General features: G+C 39.2%; 1 protein-coding gene across 8 annotated transcripts in view; it reads right to left on the reverse strand.

Annotated features, from left to right (window-relative positions):
* The window catches only part of Rdl (Resistant to dieldrin), a 230,395-nt gene extending 212,906 nt beyond the window's left edge, over window positions 1-17,489 (reverse strand). For all 8 annotated transcript variants that reach the window (XM_076789516.1, XM_076789515.1, XM_076789513.1 and 5 more), the window contains exon 1: window positions 17,183-17,489. In XM_076789516.1, coding sequence (XP_076645631.1) covers window positions 17,183-17,280 — 98 coding nt within the window. In that variant the 5' untranslated portion in view covers window positions 17,281-17,489. The remainder of the gene's footprint in view (window positions 1-17,182) is intronic.
* Window positions 17,490-18,267: the final 778 nt, after the last annotated feature.

Raw genomic sequence — 18,267 nt, forward strand, 5'->3', positions numbered from 1 at the left:
GCTTGAAATTTCATAATTTATACGGGAATTATAAAGAGTGTAGCAGAATAAGGAGGTCAAAAGTGAAAACGGAATTGAATTTGCAATAGGCCATTCGATAGCTTATCCAAAGAAAATATTTTGTGCCAATTTTCAACCCTATACGTCGACATGGGTCGTAGTAATGGGGTGACAATGAATATTAGGATTTTTCGTAATTTCTCTTACCCTCTCCAATTGACAATTCTGAAAAAATCAGGCATAATTTATCTAGTAGAATGCACGTTTCCGAATTTTTCGGAATGTTTAGCTTCGAAACCGAATTTTAAAAAATAAAAGAATTGTGAAATGTCGATTTCTTGTAGAAGTAATGAGATACTAAGTATATATTTTTACAGTTTTAGCATCTCCTTGTGGTTGTTAACATATAATTTTTTCAGATTTTTCAAAGTGGGGGTCCGAAAACCTAGTGTTAATAATACTCTGGTGTTTGTCTCAGCACAAGTAGAAAAGGTTGGACATGGCCAGACATACTTCCTAGCCGCATTCGAAAGTATTATACAAACACAGTACGAGTTCAATTGAAGCTGGTTTTTCTACAAAAAAAGTTTCGATTAATTTAAGTACGTTGTCTTCTTATTTGATGTGTACTTGTAACAACAACTATTCAATTGTACCTCCTTTTTGAATAATTGAAGATTAACAGCTAGAAATTTTAAAATTTGTAACGTCCAGAAATCTTCAGAAACTTAAAAATACGACGTTAATCGTTTAAATACAATATCTTGTTTTTCATTTGCTGAATTGTTAGCAAAAAATATTTACAATTATAAATTATTTTTATTTCGGTTGAATTCAAATATATCAGATTTCTAAGAAAGGACAACATTATCTTGAACTAATATTTCACTGTTTGATTCGGTGCAAGTAGAAAACATCGGGTACAGTCAGACATACTTCCTAGCCGCATTCGAAAATATTATACGAACATATGATTTTTATTCAAGTTCGTTTTGTGTAGAAAGCAAAGATAATTTCAATTACAACTATTCAGTTACGTTTCTTCGTATAAAATAGTAAACGAATCATTGAAATACATCTTGTTCTGTATTCTTCGACAAGTAAGAAAATAAAATTGTATTCGAATGTTCGTTTTCTAATATCTGTCCGTAAAAATGCAAACTTGCACGAAGTTCTGCAGGCGAGTTACTGCACAAACACAACACACACACACACATAGGCCCAGGTTTTATTCTCCCCGGTAGAACTAATTTTAACACGGACGTCCCTCGTTTATTCGAGAAACAGATATTCCGAGCGGCTAAGCTCGACACCGTGTCACGCAAAGTTACGTTATGGTTCATCAATTAGGCCGTTTCATATGAGCTTACATATACACGGCTCGCGGTTTGTGCTGTACCGAGGCGTCGATGAGTCGTTAATCGGTCGGCAATTAGATTCGATTTAAACCGGACTTGGCATACTTTAAATGTTTTAAAGCAGTGGCCGCGCCGTTCGACAGCGAAGTCGTTTCGCATGACATGCTCGTGTTATCTCACCTGAATTATCAAATTCGCGCGGAATCCGGGGAATTCTCCGATCGCAATATCGCAATCGAATCGTGTCCATTAGCGTCATTGATAATTAACAGCCGGCCACTGATTCCCGCTACCTTATTGGCGAGCGTGTACACTGTGAGCCATTAGACGCGGCCGTTCCAATTCCGATACGTTTGTTGCATCTTTATTGCATGCAGAGTGACAGTTGTTAGCTTTCAAATAATTATAGTAGCTTTTTAGTGTGGGAACTTCTGTACTCTGCGTGATCATTCTCAATTGGAAGTTGTTACAGGTTTTCTTATAACCATTTAAAGCAACATGTAGAGTACAGGGAGGGGGTGGAGTCCTCCCCCCCCCTCGCCCTAAAAAATGAATTTGGTCATTGATAAAAAGGTTTTGTTTAGCGAATATCTAAAAAACTATGGCGGTCACATGTACAGGGGAAAGTTGTCGGAATTATGACCTTGACAACGTATTTCAAGATCATTGAAAGCTGCGAGAATAAACTGCACGCCGATCAATGTAGCATACATTATAATGAATTTCACTCACAGATTATAAATTATTGAGTAGATCATACTAATTTTCCCTGTAACAAAAGAAAATGTGATTATCATAATTAACACAGCTTAGCACCTTCGCTATCATGTGTGACGTCTGGCAGTTTACTTAACTTAAACATTTACTTTACTTTACTTTACTTAACTATACTTTATTGAAACATAAGCTAAACGATAAAGTTTATACAATTAATTTCAATCATAGCGTAATATCTAGAGAATTCATGGGTTTCTTCTTCTGAGGTTTGTTAACGCGCTATCAATCGACGATTATTTAATACTTTCCAAAAACATATGAAACGCAACTAAGAATTATTTAATCAGTTTTTCAATCGTAATGTCAATTTCAATCGTGAACCAAGAAACCACTGTCTAGTAATTTCTTTTGGGATTATTGTTTAGATGAATATTTGTGAACTTTTCTGGGTACAATACAATTATGGAAAACTTTATTTATTATTTTTTCCGATAGATAAAGTATTAACCCTTAGCACTCTAATGGTGACTGTAAGGCACCACTAAAAATTGCTGTATCATTATTCAAAATATTTTTTACATTATTAAGTTTGTTTGTCTTTAATAAATTACTAAACATTTCGGTACTGTACGAGTAAATTCCACCATTTTTGTATGTATAACATGAAAAGAAAGTATATAGAAGGTCAATATTCTAGGTGGAAAGAAATCTTTCGTTTTGGAGTTAAAATAGCTTCGAGTGCAAAGTGTTAATATTTCGTAAAGGAGATACGTTGCATTTGATAAAACACTTCAATAAGAAAGATAAGCAGCGACACGAACGCTGACAAGCACACGTGTTAACAAATCTGCCATTTGTCTACTATACCAACCGATATCCGTCAACATTGTAAGATCCCGCACGTGGTCGCGCACAAAGAGTGAAAAGTGATCTGGCATCAATCGGACAATGGTTAAATTGCCTTAAAGGAAGGCTCTTTGACAAGGTCTTTCAAAGAAACAGACGCTTTTCTCCCGTTTGATCTCCTAACCGAGAGAGAAAGAGAGACGCGATCTCACAAAATACGATTTTAACGGTGTGCAGAAGAGATCCTCGCGGCTGTTCAATTCGCGACGATTATCAGAGGCACTGGCAGAAACTAAACACGAGTTAATGAGGTGGAAAAGCACGTTGTGTTCGATCGAATGAACGGGTAAAGCAAAATTCTCGAGGACTATCCTCGCTGAAGCCAGTTTCGCCGAGAGTTCCAAGTGCGCGTCGAAAGCACAGGCGGGGAAGTATCGTAATATTACAAAGTTAGATCTCCCGCGCGGAGGTTCGCCGCGAAATTGGGATGTCTTTTCAGGAGTTATGCTCTTCAACCGTCATTCATTGTGTCGCGGAGGAACGAAGGAAAATAAAAACGTGCGCGCGAGGCAACAGTGTAACCACATTGGTGGCGAACGACGAACGGTGGTTGGAAGAAGGGTTGCGGGGATGTGGAGGGAATCAGTTTCGTCCGGGGGATGGTCGTCGCGTTTTACGCTTCCGCGGAAAGTAGGTCAGCGCGAGCCGAATGACTTAGCACGTTTTCTCCCGTTTCCGTGGTAGACGATTCTTCGCTTTCACGGCAAAAACACGTCTATTCGCGGCCACGCCACCACCACCGCCTGCCGTTTTCAATTCCTGTTAGTCCTGACCGGGCCACCGAGAACGGGGCAGCCTCTCTTCTCTCTCCCTCTCTCTCTCTCTCTCTCTCTCTCTTTCTCTTCCGCTTACTCGGGAATTGGTCGCGGAGAACAGCCATGTAAAGATGACGCGCGGTTAATGAGATGATCATTATCTGCCGCGACGTCGCGTCTCGTCGCGTGCTTCAAGATCAGAGACTTTCGGATCTTCGTCTCTCTCTTCTTGAACGTTTCTTCGCGGACGCTTTTCGACGTCCTACCACGGCCGACGTGATTAGAGAAGAGTCCTTTGCGAGCTCGACCGGGGATTAGACCCGAAATGAAATCTTGCGTACAAAGTCTGTCGTCGAGAGCTTCGTTCTCCTCAAATTTTTCAACGGACTTCCAGTTTACCGAACCAGCTTTCGGAGTCTTTGGACATGCCAGCTCTCTGTCATCTGATTTACGAACGTTCGCGAACATTTGCTGGCTCGGCTAGATGAACGGGTTTATCATAATTCTTATCAGGGATCAGGATAAATAATTGTTTCGCTTTTAACCAGGCAGTTGTTTTCGACGAGTGTACTCGTCATGAAGAGATGGGAATATTTTGTGTTATGACGAGTATAATAGTCATCGCTTAATTTTTGCGACGCAATTTAGGTATACATTTTCCAAAGAGGTAACAGCTAACTGGTTAAAGACATTCTGGTCGAACTTCTGTGTTTCGTTTCAGAAAATGTGTTGTGTTCCTGTAGAATTTGTGTGGAACCAAAAGTTGTTGTTCTTCTTATGGAAGAGATATTTCAAGATCTGTGTGAGAAAAGTTCCGAGGAAACGAGTTTTCTAGAACGTTTATTAATTAAAGCAACGCCATATTCTTGGTTTCTTTCTGTTCGATCGACGTTCTGTAGTGTCACAGATGCTACCAGCATATAAATATATATATCCATTAAACTTTTCATATGTTTCAAAGCTATTTTCAAATATGAGAAAGTGATTGATAATAGCTGAATTTACATTGTAAGGGACCCCAATTACTGAGAGGGTATCAATCACTGTGCCTATATTAATTATACTTATTTTTTAAGCATAATGAATATTAAAAAGGAGATATTAAAGTTTTTTCATTGTGCTTTAAAAATAAGTATGATTAATATAGACATAATAATTGGTACCCTCCTCCTAGTAGTTGGGTCACCTTATCCTTGTATTTATTAGTCTGGTCTGGCGCAATAACTTTTGAAATATTCGTAAGAGTCAATAGCTTCAGACATCTCCCTTGAAGGGTTAGGGTTAGGTTTTTCGAAAGACATACAAACAAGCTTTGAAATGTAAATTATTCATATACATGTTGCAAATATATATAATTCGGAATATTAGTTTCATTGTAAGAATTATTTTATATATTTCTTTTACTATTTGTTCGATAGAATTTAATATTTTCTACGATGGTGGAGAATTATTTTAATATCGATGCACTAAGTATGTCTATTTTTGTTGCAGAAAAACTTGTTGCACTAAAACTTTTACGTTCAAGAACTATGTTTGAAAAAGATTTTCTTTGGAAAATTTTTATTTGTCAACATTTTATTTCTGACTTAAAATTGTATTTCATTTGAACTGCAGAATAACAATTATTTAGAATAATATTTAAGATATTTTTCCAATAAATTTTATGCAGGTAATTTGATGTATTTATAAAATTTTAATCACAGTTGCTTCTACTTTAAAAGAAAAGAAATAGATATTGTTTTTTATACTTGTTCAACACGTATTAATAATAAGTAAAATTTTCATTGTATAACTTTACATAGCCAATCACACGGAGATTTATTTATTTGTTCCTTTGTCGATGATTTTACTATGTTAACACGGAATTGAAAACAATTTATACATTTGTGGCTTGTGAATATTTCCGAAAAGGAAAAACATGGAAATGTAAATGAAATTGCACTCTTTATTGGAGTATTTCAAATTCGTTGAGACTATTTATGCGGGTAGTAGAGCTTTATTTAATCCGCCATTTAGTAATTAACTCTTATGTAATTAAATTCTGGAACAGTGAATTCATGAGATAATATTAATTGATAAAACATTGTACGTTCGTTTAATTTATGTTCTCGATGAATTAGTTACGTACATTGTAACTCTGCTACAATGATCTATGCAAAAGTAATTTGCATAATTGCACCAATTAAGTACTCAATTTAACTAATTGACCTACAGCGTCTATAAGTCGACCTAATTGAAATTATCATTGAATGATTCGCAGATTTGAAGTGAGCTGTAAATAGACTATATGAAAAGCATTTTTAAGGTTATCGTTGTGAAAAGAATATTGATTATTCACAATTGCAAATAAAAAGTGTTTTGTTCTCTACACACTATTTCCCTATTCTCTGTTCTCTATCTATTTATTACATAATATACGAATCGGAATTATTAATTGGAATAATATTTCTTGAGGGGTACGTAATAAATAATTTATATAATGAATATTTTATGCTTCCAAATTCATTCTACGATGTCAAAACGCAACCACAATTATTACACAAAAAGATTACACGTATAATGGAAGAATTATTTATTTTAAATATCTATTTGAAATTCGTGTCGAAAATTGCATACTTGAAACACATACATATTACTGGCAACTTGAAATAAACGTTTCATACAGTACTTCCATCAATATGTAAGTAAATAATCATTTCAAATTAATTAATGCGACACTGTGTAGGAAATGATCTCTGAAAACATTTTTATTTGTGATTTCAAATACTATTTCATATCTAAAAGACTTTAAAAATTATGTACATTAGTAAGAAAGAAATGTTTAACGCCAGCAGACCGGTTTTTCCTTTATTCGTCAGTAAGAGGGTTGCTTCGAAATGGGGTCTGTCCGGAAGGTTTCAGAGTGCTCTACATCAGAGATATCCAACTCATGAAGAGTCTGTCTTCTGTACAAAAAGTTGATAAATCGTTCCTCATAGGCACCTAAAAAGGGGGATCAAATATTCTGTATGCTATGATACTAACTGATTACAATGTCTGCTAATGTTGAAGCAGACATCGGAACATTTCGGTAACAAACTGATAAATTTCTCTTTCTAAACTGATAAATTTTACTTCACTAAACCATTTTGTAAAATTTTGTAAAATAAAATACAGTCTTTACTCGATATATGTCTCAAATATCTACCCGATAAAACTTCCAGAACTATCCCCACTGCCGGTGGGTATACCCCGTGAGGGGCCCCAAAGCTCGACCTGTATTATGTATACATACCTGGGCGATCGAGGTCACTCGAGCTTCGCTGTCCTTTTCTACCTTCGGCAGTGTATCCAAGAATAGTATCTTCCAGCCGATAATTGTCCCTGGGCAGACCCGTGTTTTGGACATATATCGAGTAGACACTGTATTTATATCTTCAATAAATAATTACCTACATAATATTCATTCGTTCACGTACTTCAAAGTAAAGTATCGTTTACCACTTATTTTATAGGGTTTTTTGATGCTGCAAATGATACAAGCGTTCTTCTTTACTTTAACCCTCCGTATGCTGTGCCAGGGTCGTTCGTGACCCGTTCCGGTATCGGTGGTGATAAGCCCGACCGACCGTCAATATGTACAATTTTATTTCGATACAAGACAACACTTTTTATTTCGAAATAAGAAAATTGCTATCCCCACTTCTTCTTTTCGAGTTCTACGCTCGACACCGCTTATTGTGCCAGAACGAGAGGGTATGTTATAGTCTATCATTTTCCAACGAAATGAATTGTAGTTTTCCGCTACATTCGAGCCTCTAACACATTCTCAACAAAGTCATGCCGCATACATAGGTACCCTCATCCGAAATACGACGGAAGCCGGTCCTGAGCCATCGTCTTATATTGGAATAAAACTGTAGTAGTGAAATATCAGCGTGAGGTCAGAAAGGACGCCGGCACAGGCCTAGAACTCGCGGGAGTTCGAGGGTTCAATTTAGACTTCTTAACTTTAAACGGAAAAAAATCACAAAATTTCATATTGTTCTTATCGCAGTTTTATTCCGTTCACCTTCAAGCGTTTATGAGACACCACGCAGATGTCACTTCGTTCACTGTACGGATGCACGTGTGCGAAACAAGTATCTTATACTCTCTGGAACAAAGTGTCTACATAGAGTTAACAATACTAATGTTTATATCTTAAAAGAATTTGTTTCTACAACCAGCAGCCTACGAATCCGAATACGTTGTATCCATTGTGCTCGAACCAATGTACTTTACATACAATACAACGTGCACACATACGATTATCATGTTAACGTCAGTTTCAGACAGGAGATTAAATACATTTCGGAAGACGTTAGAGACATTTGCGGCGAAGAGAGAATATTATTTAAAGATTAGTTTAGCTTCAGAATCCCTAATTCGAAACGTGAACGTTGAGCATCATTTCAGCGACAGATTCATGCCAATTATAAAATTTTACCGCGATTAGGGCATACCATCTGTTATTCTTTTCATATTATACAAAAAAAAACTGATCTTCAAAAGAAAAAAGAAAGATAATAAAAATACTGACCTAAATACTGACCTTCAATTTAAGCGATCTCAAATTACTACTACGATCAAAATCGAGAAAAACGATTTTGCTGGTACAGCTTCCTACCAGCATATTTTCGCTGCTCATCTCTTTGTTCTTTCTTATATTGTCTAATAAACTATGATTTCATCTTTCATTAAACTAGTCATTTGCTTACTTCAAAACACAAATGATTAATATGTTTAATAGTAGTCACTTTGCCGTTCGTCATTGATGATAAATTCGTCATTAATTTTAGTATAAGAATACGTGTTAAAAAGATTACTGGTCGGAAATAATGCAGACTACGATGCACCAGGAGAAAGGTAGAGATAGACATCTGACGGATGCATCGTCATTGGTCAACCTTGAATTGTTAGCAAATTAAAAACGAAATAGTTGAAACAAGCTTTTAATCTTAGTGAGCGTTCTACATTGAATGACTACAGTCACTCTTAGTCAAGGAGTTAAGGAGAGTACTAAACTTGTGTTGTTTCCTCAGAAAGCTATCATCTGGACATCCACGTTGCACCCTGCCAGGCAAACCTGACACAACTCAAAAGGAGCAATTCTCGTGTTATTCCTACAAACATGTTGCGGAGACACTCTTAGACCAACTATGAAAGTCTCTTTCATTCATAATCTTCATAATTTGATCGGTAGAGGGGCAGTTGTATTCTTCTTTCAAGAAGAAACGGCACTCTCCCAACTCAAGTAATTTTTTCGAATCTATTTTATAAACATTACGTGCACAAAACTGGATTAACTAATTTGGTTCGAAAACATAGTTTCCCAAGTTGCGTGGCACCTTTCGAGAGGTTGCGATATTGGTGGTCCATGTTATATGGCGACTGTTTAAGACGTCCGGACACTTATCTGCGAGGTGGCATACTGACAAGAATCGTTCACGACAGAGAGAAACGTCAATGGAAGGCGGGCAAAGGCACGATTCCAGGTCGAGCTTGGTTCGGTTGATCGAGAAGGAGAAAGGAAAATAGGGTGGCTGGGCATGCGGGAAGGGTGCAGGCAGAAGAAGGAGGTTCCGAAAAGGGCTGTTCCACTCGATAAGAAAAAGAAGGTTGATGTGTGGCGGGTAGAACCACGACTTGGATCCGGGGGTAGTGGGTTCCTGGGGGTCGGTGGGCGGGAGGGAGGGAAGATTGTCTAGAGGGTGGGGGGTAGCGACAGCGGTGCGAGAGGGTGGCAGCGTAGGAGGATTTGGAGCTCTGCCACGTCGGGAGCACCCTCCTGCTCGAGAGCTCTACTGCGATCACCGATACCACACTACAGAACGTCCGCGGTTGGTACTCGTAGGGGTTTGGAGGAGGCTACAGAGAGGCACAGCCCTCGAGGAGAAAACAGGTGGAACGACCCGAACTGTGCTTGCTGGAAGAGCGTAAATATTGATAATCCCTTCGACTATACCTAACTGTCCTCTTCCACCCTTCCTGAATTAGATAGCAACCCCGATCAAAATTGTTGAGACATAACACGCCTCGTCGCCTCCTTGCGCCGTTAATATTTCGAGGAATTGGGCGAGGGCTCCTCCTCTTCCACTTTCTCTCTCTCTCTCTCTCTCTCTCTCTCTCTCTCTCTGTACACTGTTTTACTTATCACGTTCGTTACCAGACAGTCGTACATTTTGTGTTCTGTGTAGAGAGAATTAAATTAATTGGGGGAAAATTGCCAACTGCATATTGATCTTCTAAATTGTATCCCGCGAGTTTATATGTTATCATTTTTTATACGTAACAAGTAGAAATAGCTATAAAGTATTCTCGATATATGTCCACAGCACGGGTCTACCCAGGGACATATTATATATCGGCTAGAAGATACTGTTCTTTGCCGAACGTAGAAAAGGACAGCGAAGCTCGAGTGGACTCGCTCACCGTGGAGTGTAAACATACATGTCTACACGATGTATGTCCAAAACACGGGTTTGGCCAAGGATAATTATCGGCTGGAAAATTCTACTATTTCTTGGTACACTACAGATCGTAGAAAAGGACAGCGAAGGTCGGGTGGCCTTGGTCGCCGAGGAGTGTAAACATAATACGGGTCGGGTGTATGCCCCGCGGCAGTGCAGATAGTTCTGGGACTTTTATCGGCTAGATATTTGGGACAAATATCGAGAAAATACTGTATATGCAGGGTGTCCCAAAAATGTTGTACTTCTTCGTGAGGGGTGATTCTTGAGGCGATTTCAAGTAACTACTTCCTTTGCAAAAATGTTCTCCGCGCCTTTGTTAAGGAGTTATTAACGAAAAACACGGACCAATCAGCGCGCGGCTACAGCGGATGAATTTCGATCCGACAGCAGGTTCCGCTAAACGTGGCGTTGGCATTGGACGAGCCGGACTATTCCGGTCGCTGTAGCCGCGCGCTGATTGGTCCGTGTTTCTCGTTAATAACTCCTTAATAGAGCTGCGAAGAACATTTTCGCAAAGGAAAAAATTACTTAAAATCACCCCAGGAACCATTTCTATCAAGGAAGCATAACATTTTTGGGACACCCTGCATATTATAGATAATATATATTATAATTATAAGATTATAGCAATGTGTTGCCGTGTGATTTATCGAATGTCTCGGGTGTATGGAAATGTAATCTACTTAAAAGAAAATTTGTTATTATTCCTTTTAAGAAAGAGCCATTGGCCTTCGCTGTATTAAAAGATCTTTGTCCGCATTGAAGAAGCACATATTTCGTTCTCAGTGTTTCATTGTCCTCCACCAAATTTTAATTCACTTAAAAAAAAAAAACGCAGATGAATCCTGTGTAACATGATTTCGCTATAGAGAATTTAGGAAAATTCTGGTTTCTCCCTCCCATATGATCCAAGGTTTAACGGGCCAATAAAATCGATTGTAGAAAATATATGTATCCGATAGATCTAGCTTTAAACTCTATAACGTAAAAACTTCACATAAAAATTTATGAAAGCCATAAAGTTATGATCTACAACGAATACCCACTCCAACGTGCTCGCAGAGGTGTTCGACACTTTACACGCATTTTCTTTGCACTGCTGCTTTAAAACTGGCATGCTTCGTTACTTTAAAAAAGTACGTTTTATTGAATTATTTCTATTACACGGACGCTGTAAAGACAAAGCGTTTCGACGCGAATTGGCAAATTAGAAACATGCTTAGAATTATTTTAGGAATCACCCCTTTCTTTTTCCTACACTGTTTCTGGGACACCCTGTAGAATGAATTCGAAAGTGTCATACAGGAATTGCCGTATTTCTTTTAAGTGTAACAACTTTTTAATTATTTTTATTGAAAAGGAGGCTAAAATAACGACATTATTTTTAATGTTTAGTTTCAGATTAGCATTACTCTGTATGCTAAGCCGGGGTCATTCGTGATCCGTTGCGGTAGGGATAAGATCGAGCGACCGTGAATATGTACAGTTGTATTCCGATATAAGATGACGCTTTCTATTTCGAAATAAGAAAATCGCTATCTCCTCTTCTTCTTCGTTATCCGAAATACGACGAAAACTGGTCGCGAGCCATCGCCTTATAACGAAAGAAAACTGTAGTGAAATATTGGTGTGGGTCAGAAATGACTCCGGCATAGGCCTAGAACTGACAGGAGTTCGAGGTATAAATTGCACGCCGACGGAGAACTGTATACTATAATAGTCTACGGTTCCTCTTAAGTTTATTAACAACTAGTCATAAAGATGACAACTTGTTTAAGAATAAATCGAAAGGAATTTGCGTGCAATGGAATACGTTGATTAATGTGTGTCTGGCCATTACTTACGATTTGTACGTGAAATAAACACTAATAAATATCAATGGTATTATTTATTATTTATTTTCCATTAGCATTGATGCCTCGTAGTTACAATTTTTAAGAAATTATTGTGGGAAACGTATGATACAATGCCACTGTCAACAGTTATAAAGAGTAATTGCTGTAGAAATAACTACTGGCCGGATAAGCTTGCTAAATGGCCCCTAAAAGTGAACTGGTACACGCCAATTTTGATATTTCACTGTAAATGTCTCATATAAAGTATTTATTTTAAGTTTACTATCTGTTTCTGTGTCACAGAAAATTAAATCGATTTTGCAATTCTTTAATGTCATATCTAATATTTATTTCAAGTTTATTATCTGCTTCTGTGTGAGAAATTTAACTGTATTTTATAATTCTTTAATGTAAATAATAAACGTTGCCTAAAGTTCAAAACAATATAAGGAAGTAACCTGAATCTTCGATGTCAAATTTAGTTACACTGTAGCAATAAACCGTGAAGTTATAAGTATGACAATATTCGGTTTTATCAAAAATATTGTACGTCCTATAACCGATGGATACTATGAATGTATAGGTCCAATGATTAAACATGTGAGCTCAGTTCTTATAATATCAAGTACTAGCAATCCTCTTAATTCAATTTCATTCAGATAATACCATCTAGATACCCTAAACTCACGGGTAGAACGGTAACCGGAAAATGTTCCACAAAATTTCGTAATGAATGGCATGCATTTTCTTCGAGTAATTTTCATTGAAGCAACCAGTGACGCTGCTTTCCACCACTAATCTTTGGGTGTTGATCTACTTTCCGTAATTCATACATTTTAGGATAGCGACCTACATTAAGCTCTCTAAAATAATTTATATTATCTTGGCGCTCTGCATCTCCTGGCTCCAACTCTTATTGAAGAGGTTAGGTTAATTCAGGCTCTCTGTATAGCTTGAATGCAAAGTAGAACTGTGCTTATCGCGTCTTCGACTCCATTTTGCTCCAGTGTATAGCTCTATTGCTATTAGCCATTATGAAAGTTACAATATTTTTATAAGGAGTCTCTATTAGAATAAATACATAATTACGTATTTTCACGACATTTCCTCTATCAAGACAAATAAAAAAAATGTAATTGCATTTTTTAATATGCAGTGCACTCTAAGGTTCATTTATATCTTCGTGTAAACTCCTTAACGTCACGAAAGAGATTGAAATAAGATTTATTTATTTACTACTTCGTTATTTTTAACGATCATCTCCCGTAATTTTTATTATTGCTTCTTGTTCTATTAACAGATTTTATCATATGCATTCGTTGAATTTTGCACAGTGACCAAACAAAATAAAACTACGGATAGATGAAGTATATGTAATAGTTTTATGAAGTGGTATACTTGATTTGTTTATATTTAAAATTATACTTTGAACTGAAATGTGTTGAAAGTAAAGCATATCTACTATATAAAAATGTATCAGTAATTTTTCATTATGACATTTACATATAATAAACTTAAAAAGTATTTAATGTAATCTTAATCGAGAAGAATTTAAACGAACTAATGTAAAACTACTGATGTGAAATAAATTTTACGTTTCTGTATGAACCAGTAGGTTGCAAACAGCCAAACAAAGTTGAACTCTCATCGGTACATTCAACGTTGTTTGTTATGTAATGAAAGCTCTCATTCCGGCCACTGAAGTCGGTGCAACAAATGAAATCACATTAGAGAAAATGAACGGTAGTATTTCTCTTTACAATGATACAGTTTGAGAGAAGGCCGATAACTAAATGCGTTAAACAATCTTGGAAAATAAATAGATAAATATATACATATATCAAGCTAGTAGATCGCGCGTTAATACGAGAGGGGCTGGGCCGGTACAACTAATTTCACCGTCGCCATTGTTCTCACGAAGCTGCTGTCATTCTGGAGACACTGGCTATATACCGATCAGACAACGTACCTACGCGTACACACAATTAACAAGATACCTGTCCCGTTTGACAAAGATACCTGATTCCATTTGTTTATCTTTACGAAAAATTAAACGCTTTTCTATTTTAATATGTAGTCGGATTATTTTAAAATGTCCAAAAATCTTCGCAAACCGAGTAGTGTCTAAAATGTTACTCAAAGAACGCATTTTCTGAACTGTGTTGATTAATTTAGAAGCAGCATCTTTAACAAGAATTATTATTACTATACATGGTGGTCCAAAAGTTACTATACTATTTTAAAATGCAACAAGTCTAGTATTCTTTAAAAATTCACACTTAAACTTTTACGAACAAATTTGAATTTTAAACACTCTTCTAACTTTTGGGGGCAACCTGTATACAATAATCTGTGTAGCCATAGTTAGTAAATTGTAATTGGCAGTTATTATTAAAGTTGTTGAATGGTTTCAATGAGTTAACAGAAAATTGAATATTGCTAAAGTTTGCATTTTAAAAGCTTTCCTAAATAAAATTTCCGTAAACAAGTACAGTGATTTAAATATAAAAGTTGATTGGTAAAAAAATTAATTTTTAAAGACGTATAAGGAATTGCATTAATTGTGTATTATATGAGACAGCTTACATATGTTAAACAGTTAAATTTCGTAGCGATTTTTACGAAAATCCTTTTATTAAAGAAAATGCCATTCGGTTGGAGCGTGTGACGATTTTACACCGAAATTTATCGAAAATATATCGTAATTCCCTTTTTGTTTAAAATTAATTTTACAAAAAATCAAGCGCATTAATTATTCGTTATTTTATACGTTTAATGTCACGCCACAGTCGGTATTTGTGAAAATTAATATAAGTATTAATATAACCACTTCATTTGTAATAGAACTTTCACCCTTTGAAACTATTTATTATAAGTAACACTTATGCTGTCATTAAAGTATAAATGCTTGCTGACACCAATCAAATTAAATTCCGTTGACATGAAAACAAAAACCTAGGTATTTACACTAGAACAACCGAGCACTAAATGTGACTACAATTTGCATTGTCTTTTAAAAATAATGAGTTTATATCGGGACATTATATTTTTTTGTTTATAAGATATGTCTGAATAAATAACCGTGTACTAGTACGTGTCCTCGAAAACATCTTTTCTCGAAAATCTGAATAATTGCAAAATAAAGACACCAAAATCTGTAATTTTATGGGTGCGGTTGTCCTAGTGTTAATAATATCATTTTAAACAAAATTTTAGTTCACACTACTTTCAGAACAAAAAGGGTTAACTTTTCTTTTCGAAAAAAGCTCGTCACGAAATGTACTTTGTTTTATAGTTTCCGTGTTGTATTCCACGTAGAACGTCCTCGTGCCCGATAGTAGCATACATCACGCGTACCGCGCTAAACGCAAACGTGATTCCAAGCTCGGCGAATTCCGTCAAGATTACTGAAATTTCTCGGCAACACCTCAGCATTTCTTAAACTTCACAACAAACCGCTGCGTGTCATCGACACGTAACCGATTGACGCGTGAGAAAACGTCTAGAAACCCTTCACAGCACACACTTGGCCACGATAAGTAACAACGAACAACAAACAAACGCACTGGGACACTGCGGAAAACACGGTCTGGTCGGTTGGTAGCTGTAATTAGTGGTATGGTTTGAAGATCGTCCAAGCGATAATCACGTGACAAATGAATTTTTTAACATAACGGCAAACGTGGCGGACCCCATTAAAGCGCGAGACGACGCCTTGCCTTCGCCTTCGAGTCACGGGAGGGTTAGGGGCGGCGTCATTGTGATCATTGTAAGAGCGTGCGCCCGCTCGGTGTGCCGTAGGTCTGGGCATGCAACGTAGCTGCATGTTTCCGCTCATTTACATGCAATCACGAACGTGCATCCAGACAGCGGCGAAGGCTGTAGACCCTCGCAGTCCCCGCGTATTGTCGGCGGTGCCATGTCGAAGATAGATGACGTCTCGTGTGCGTTTACATGTCCCATCTGTGTGTGTGTGTGTCTGTGTGCATGTGTATATGTCCATGGCTGCATGTGTGCGCGAATGTGTTTCGCGTGTGTATTCGTGTGCACATACGTATGTACAGGGTCGGCACGTGGGGTCGGGACTGGCGTGTCCATCAAGAAATCAGATGGCCCAAGGATGGTGGATAGGCGCGAGAACGCACATCTCGTTTTTCGCATACATCGCCGCCCATTAAAACCGTTTATCGACCAATTTCGTCTCCTGCTCGGACGGGCTGCATGCACCACGGCGCTCTCCGGTTACTGGCTACCAGCGTATAATCGAGATATAGGATTATGGATCATTAATTAAATCCCTCGTGCTCGGGGGAGGTGGGGGGGCGTAGAATCAGCTGCGTCTATTGATTTACACCGCGGTATTTTAGCCGCATTAGGTATCCGTTGATTAACTGGAACTCGGTGGTTCGCGCCCGTGGTCGGGGTCACGAGGAAACTGGAGATTCTTCGGGGACGAGTCCGTACGGGGCCGCGAGGTCTAATGTGCGCGTGCTTGTTTCCATTGCGGGTATCAACTTCGCCGATTCGTAAGGCCGGGAAGTTCAAAAAGTCCTTCGCACATACAAACGCACACCCACCCGCTCGCACACACAAACACACACATATACACATGCACACAGAGATACACACACACACACACACACACACGTATATACGCACACAAGAACACACACATATACGGCAAGTCCGCGAACTGTTTCCACTGGCTATCGATTCAGAGACGGCTGGATGGATATGCACGTACGCGTGTATATTCCCACTCGTGAATCGCGTACGTCTCCGCTTTCGAGCACACAGGACGGAGGACGGAGTTTTCAATTAACCGCGGATGAATGCGTCCCGTTATCAGACCTGATCACAGAGCTCGTTATCTTTGAGCCATCGGGAGATCGTAAGATTACACGGTCGATGCTGGAATCAGCGGTTAGAAAGAGGATAGGCTGTGTGTGCACGATCTCTGCAGATTGGAAAGCATGTACCACTATAGGGGAATGTACGCAAGCTAGCGGATAGAAGAAAAGATTGGCTAGGAGCGAGATGGGATAGGTGTATAAGATTGATAGTGGCGCGTGGAAAGGGGAGCTCTCTACTGGGGGATCGATGAGAATGATACTTACGCGGCTTGGGCGAACGGAGCACGATGCGTGGCGGGCAGCAACGCGACCGTGGCCGCGAGGAGGGCGAAGCTCCAGGAGGCGGCGTGGATGGACATCATATTATCCGTGGAGCGAGACGGAGCTGTCCGCGTTTCGAGAGGAATCACGGCGCGTCGCCGTTCACGTTCACGTCGAGGACAACGACAAGGACGTCGACGAGGACGTCAGCGGGTGTCCTGAGGCGTTGTTACCTGGCGCGTTGACCCGGCGTCTCTCTGCGTGCCGTCCGCGTCTCACCCTCCCCCCTTTTTCCTCCTCCTCCTCCCTCCCTACCTCCCTCCCACCCGCCCCGCCCTCCTACCTCCGTCTTGCTCTCTCCGTCTGCTTTTCGGTCCCCGCTTTCTCCCTCTCTTTCTCTCTCTCTCTCTCTCTCTTTCCGCTCGCTCTTTCTCTCTACTACTTTTTCCTTTCCTCGCGATTCAGCTCGACGTCTGTCAGGTGCTCGTATCTCCACCCGGATTCTTTGCTTTTCACTGTCACTCGCGTTCGACCTCTCGGAACACTGTAATAGCCGGCTGAAATCGAATCACCTCACACCGATCCCTCGCGGCCGAGCCTCCAGAGAGCGATCGGTCCTCTTCGAGAACCAACGGCGAGGGTAGTACACCCCTCTCCTCTCCGATTTCTTTCACTCGCGACAAGACCACAACGGGATCTCTCTTAACCCCAAGATAATCTCCTTCCGCCGACTTCAACATCCAACAGTGTCACCCAATTTCCTCAGTGTGTCGCAGCACCGTGTTCGCCTCGGCGTCGCCGATACAGTCTTGGCTAGCGGGTTACGATCCGATTAACCAACACACCCGCTTGAATCTTGCAGCGAACCAACCACCACCACCGATGGTTAACTATCGGACGCTCGCGAGGCACCGTTCTCGTCGTCGTCTTCGTCGTCTTCGTCGTCTTCGTCGTCGTCGTCGTCGTCGTCGTTGCGAGCTTCCTCGAGGCACTGTGTGTATGCGTGTCTCGCGAGCGTTCTTCCAACTACCGATGCGAGATTTCTTCCGATGTTCCTCTTGTTTCGCTTCACCTGGGGATCGCGGGGA

This window comes from Halictus rubicundus, chromosome 6 (assembly GCF_050948215.1).
Source record: "Halictus rubicundus isolate RS-2024b chromosome 6, iyHalRubi1_principal, whole genome shotgun sequence".
Classification (NCBI taxonomy): Eukaryota; Metazoa; Arthropoda; class Insecta; order Hymenoptera; family Halictidae; genus Halictus; species Halictus rubicundus.